The 3,913-nt window shown below is 53.9% G+C and overlaps 1 protein-coding gene across 1 annotated transcript; it reads left to right on the forward strand.

The window, feature by feature from the left end:
- Positions 1–1,026: 1,026 nt before the first annotated feature.
- Positions 1,027–3,907, forward strand: MTFP1 (mitochondrial fission process 1; the record flags this gene model as incomplete). Its single annotated transcript, XM_082751101.1, has 4 exons — positions 1,027–1,270; positions 2,172–2,299; positions 2,680–2,912; positions 3,876–3,907. Coding segments are annotated over exons 1-4 (460 nt in total), but the record flags the coding sequence as incomplete, so codon positions are not given.
- Positions 3,908–3,913: the final 6 nt, after the last annotated feature.

Genomic DNA, 3,913 nt, shown 5'->3' on the forward strand with positions numbered 1-3,913 from the left:
CCCTGTGCTTATGGCCCTGAGTTGTTGCAGAGGTTCAAGGAAATGTGCAAAGCGCTTAGAAGAGAACCTTAACAAGTGAGCACTCAGTAAATATGGGCTACTAGTAGATTTTACAGACGTAGATAAATAGGTGGCACAACTGGGATTTGAACCCAGGACGCCCTCTCTACTTCTTCGCTGCCTGATACCTCCAAAATCCCAAGGATTCACGGTTTTAGTGAAGGGCACTCATTGCTCACGTGAGAATACTGAGGTCCAGCTGGGGAAGAGTTTCTTAGTAATTATGACAACCCAAGACCACTCTTTCTGTTTTGCTCACTTCCATGATATCTTGCTTCCCCTGTCTCTTCGTTCGTTCGTTCGTTCATTCATTCATTCATTCATTTAACCACTCGAGGTCCTGCCCCAGAGAATCTTGGTCTGGGGGTTATGCTGATCCAGTTAGACCTCAGAGCTTGGTATATGAACATAGCACCTGGCAGGGAGAGTCCAAATATCCACCTCACCAGGGTGCTGCTCACTGTTCACTTCCCCAGCCTCATTCACTCAGCTCAACTTGAGAGCGCGGCACCTGGAGCCACGAGCTGGATTCAAATGCCAGCTTCACCACTTAGTTGTATGACCTGGAAAAGTGACCCTTTGCGTGTGTGTGTGTGCCTTTATTTCCTCGTCTGTAAAATAGGGGTCCTGGGTTGGTGGGAGGCTTTAGAAGGCAATCTGTCTAGAGTCTTTAGCCAATGGTCTGGCCAGTAGTAAACTTAATAAATGATTTCTTATCATTAATCTTTGCAACTGTCCCAGGACTGAACACGGCGTTCCCCATTTAATAAATTAATAAAACGAAGCTCAGAGTACAGTGTGTTGCCTGAGGTTATAAAGTGCAACTAGGAAGTGTAGCATGTCGCATTTGAACCCCAGTCTCTTAGGCTCCAAGACTACAGTCAGTCGTGGGAAAGGATTGCGCCAACCACTCAACCCCAGAGAAAACCTGAAGCGTGTTAATCTGCAAAACCCAAGCCTGGGAGAGGGGCTTCAGTGCGCGGGGTAATTTGCAGACGCTCCCTGCTGGCGGGGACCGCACGACCTGTCCTTCAGCCCGGGACCTTCAGCCCGTCCCGCCGCGGCGGACTGGAGCGGTAGTGGAAACTGAGGTGGTAACGGCAGCAGGACCGGCTGCAGTGGCACCTGCGGAGGCGGAACGCCATGTCCGAACCGCTCCCGCGGGGCGCCGAGCGCGACCTTTTCCGGGACACGTGGGTGCGGTACCTAGGTGAGTGCGGTGGCGAGGGGCACGGCGACTCCCCTACCATGTGGCTGGAGAGACAGGGGTCGCCAGGCGCCGGTCAGTGCCCTGGAGAAGGTGGGAGGATCGTAGTTCTCATTCTGCATGGGCCAGAGAGGCCTGGGGACTTGCCCAAGGTCACACAGCTCAGGTCGGCCCAGCTCTGGGCTCAGGGTCTCTGCTGGCCAGTCTCCCAGGTGAACGTTCCAGCCCGGCTGGGAGGAACGGGGTGAGTGGGCTGCCCTCTCTGGTATGTCTGGGCCTTGACTATGGAGTCAGTATCTGGACTCTCATACTGGCTCTATTTGATGCTTGGTTTTCTTTGGGGGCATACGGAGATAAACGGCGCCTCTCTCGTGTGCTGGTAGTTGGAAGGGTAGAATAAGGCACAGGAAAGACTGGTGCAGGGTGAGTGCCTCATCAGCGGACCTGCTGTTAGTCTCTGCATTAGTGCACATGCTCCTAGAACCCAGACTGGGAAGGCAAGGGAATGATGATTGTGACTGTACTCAGCTCTCCCACAGTGGCCCTAGACTGGAGGTGGACTTCATGGTTGCCTTTTTAAAGACTGGGAAACAGAAGCTCAGAGAAATAAAATCACTTATCTAAGGTCACTCAGCTACCATTTAGCAAGCTGGGATTAGAATTAGTGCCCCCTTGTGGAGCAGCCCGTCCCCCCTCCCCACCACCGGAATTATTCTTATTTTTGGTTTTTTAGAGAGAGAGGGAAGGGGCTGAAGGAGAGGGTGAGGGAGAATCGCGGGCCTCGATCTAATAACCCTGGGATGTGACCTAAGCCAAAAATCAAGAGCCAGAAGCTTAATGGACTGAGCCAGCCAGCCGCCCCCCCCCCCACCACCATCGGAGTGAAATGTCTTCTCCCCAACAGGCTATGCCAATGAGGTGGGAGAGGCATTCCGCTCCCTGGTGCCCACAGCTGTGGTGTGGCTGAGTTATGGTGTGTCCAGCTCCTATGTGCTGGCGGATGCCATTGACAAGGGCAAGAAGGCGGGAGCCGTGAGTGTTGGCTTGCCCCTCCACCCCCCCACCCTAGTCCACTCCCTTTGTGCTTCTGTCCACAGCCAGTGTTTGCTACAATGCCTGGTGGGACAGTCCAATTCTTACTACCTTGCCTGTTGCAATCCATACCTCAGTCCTGTTTGTAGGGTAGTGTCCCCTGCCCCCAGCCATGCATGTGCCCTAGCCTGTACCCCAATTCTGGTTGTGGATGAGTTCACGCTCAGCCCTGAATTGGTACAGTCCAGAATCTGACACCAGTGTGGTTCTGTCCCCACCCCCACTGGCCACCTACCTACCCTGGTCCAGTCTTATGCCCCTTGTCTACAGGGTTTCCCACCTTTGCTCCTGCTGGATTAATTCTCTCTTCTCCCTACCAGGTACCGTGCCCTGAAGCGGGCCGCAGCACCAGGGTGACCGTGGCTGTGGTGGACACTTTCGTGTGGCAGGCTCTGGCCTCTGTGGCTATCCCAGGCTTCACTATCAACCGTGTGTGTGCTGCCTCTCTCTACATCCTAGGCACCGCCACCCGCTGGCCTCTGTCCGTCCGCAAGTGGACCACCACTGCACTGGGGCTTCTGGTCATCCCTGTCATCATCCACCCCATTGACAGGTGGGTGCCTCTTCCAGCCTCAGGGGTCCTCTGAGAGACGTGGGGTGTCCCCACTTTGCACAGGACAAGAGCAGCACGGGCAGGGCTGGTAGAACAGGCTTTTGAGGCAGAAAGGATGGTCTGTGCCTGTGTTCTGGCAGGCACTTAAGCAGTAAAGGTATGGGCAGAGCCTTGAGGGTATAGGACACAGGACCACTAAATTCTAGAAAGAAACCCTAGTGTTATAGAACAATCAGAGGCAGACAGGATCAGGTGCACATTGGAGGGGATGGGTTTAGGGAGATTTTGGGGACAGAAGCCCGACAGAAGCTAGGTGAAGGAAAATAAGAATGATTTGTTTTATGAAACTGAGAAGTCCAGAGTTAATGCTGCTTTCAGGCATGGCTGGATTGAGGCACCCAAATGGGGTCATTGGGGTCTTGGTCTCCCCATCCTACTGTGCCCTTCTTCCCATACCATCCCATGTTGGTATGTTGGCTTCACTCGCTTTCCCCACGTGGGAGCAGAGATGGCCTCCAGCAGCTCCTAGCCTCCTCCCCACCAGCTTAGCAAGCCCCATAGGAAGCTTCTTGTAGTTGACCAAAAAAGTCCCAAGGAAGGCTGTCATTGGTCTGTTCTGGACTGAGTGCCCACCTCTGAGCCAATTTCTCTTTTCTGATTGGCCACCCTTGGGTCACATGCCTGCTCTTAGAACCAGAGAACAAGGCCAACTCAATCAGACCAATGTAGAGTGGGAGGAGCAGGCCTTTCCCAAGGGAACACAGCTTACCCAAGGGCCCTAAGTGAGCCTTTTACCCTCTCTGTGCCTCAGTTTCCCCAACTGAATAAAGAAAAGGGTGATGTCTGCCACCTGGATGGCACTCATGCCCTGCATCTAGGAGTCCCTTTCCTAGCCCTGACCTCCTACCTCCTATTCCCCGCTCTAGCTCCCAGGGCTCATTTGCTCATTCCTGTCCACCACAGGTCAGTGGACTTCCTCCTGGACTCCAGCCTGCGCAAAC

Source organism: Mustela nivalis (genome assembly GCF_964662115.1).
Source record: "Mustela nivalis genome assembly, contig: HAP1_SCAFFOLD_2319, whole genome shotgun sequence".
NCBI lineage: Eukaryota > Metazoa > Chordata > Mammalia > Carnivora > Mustelidae > Mustela > Mustela nivalis.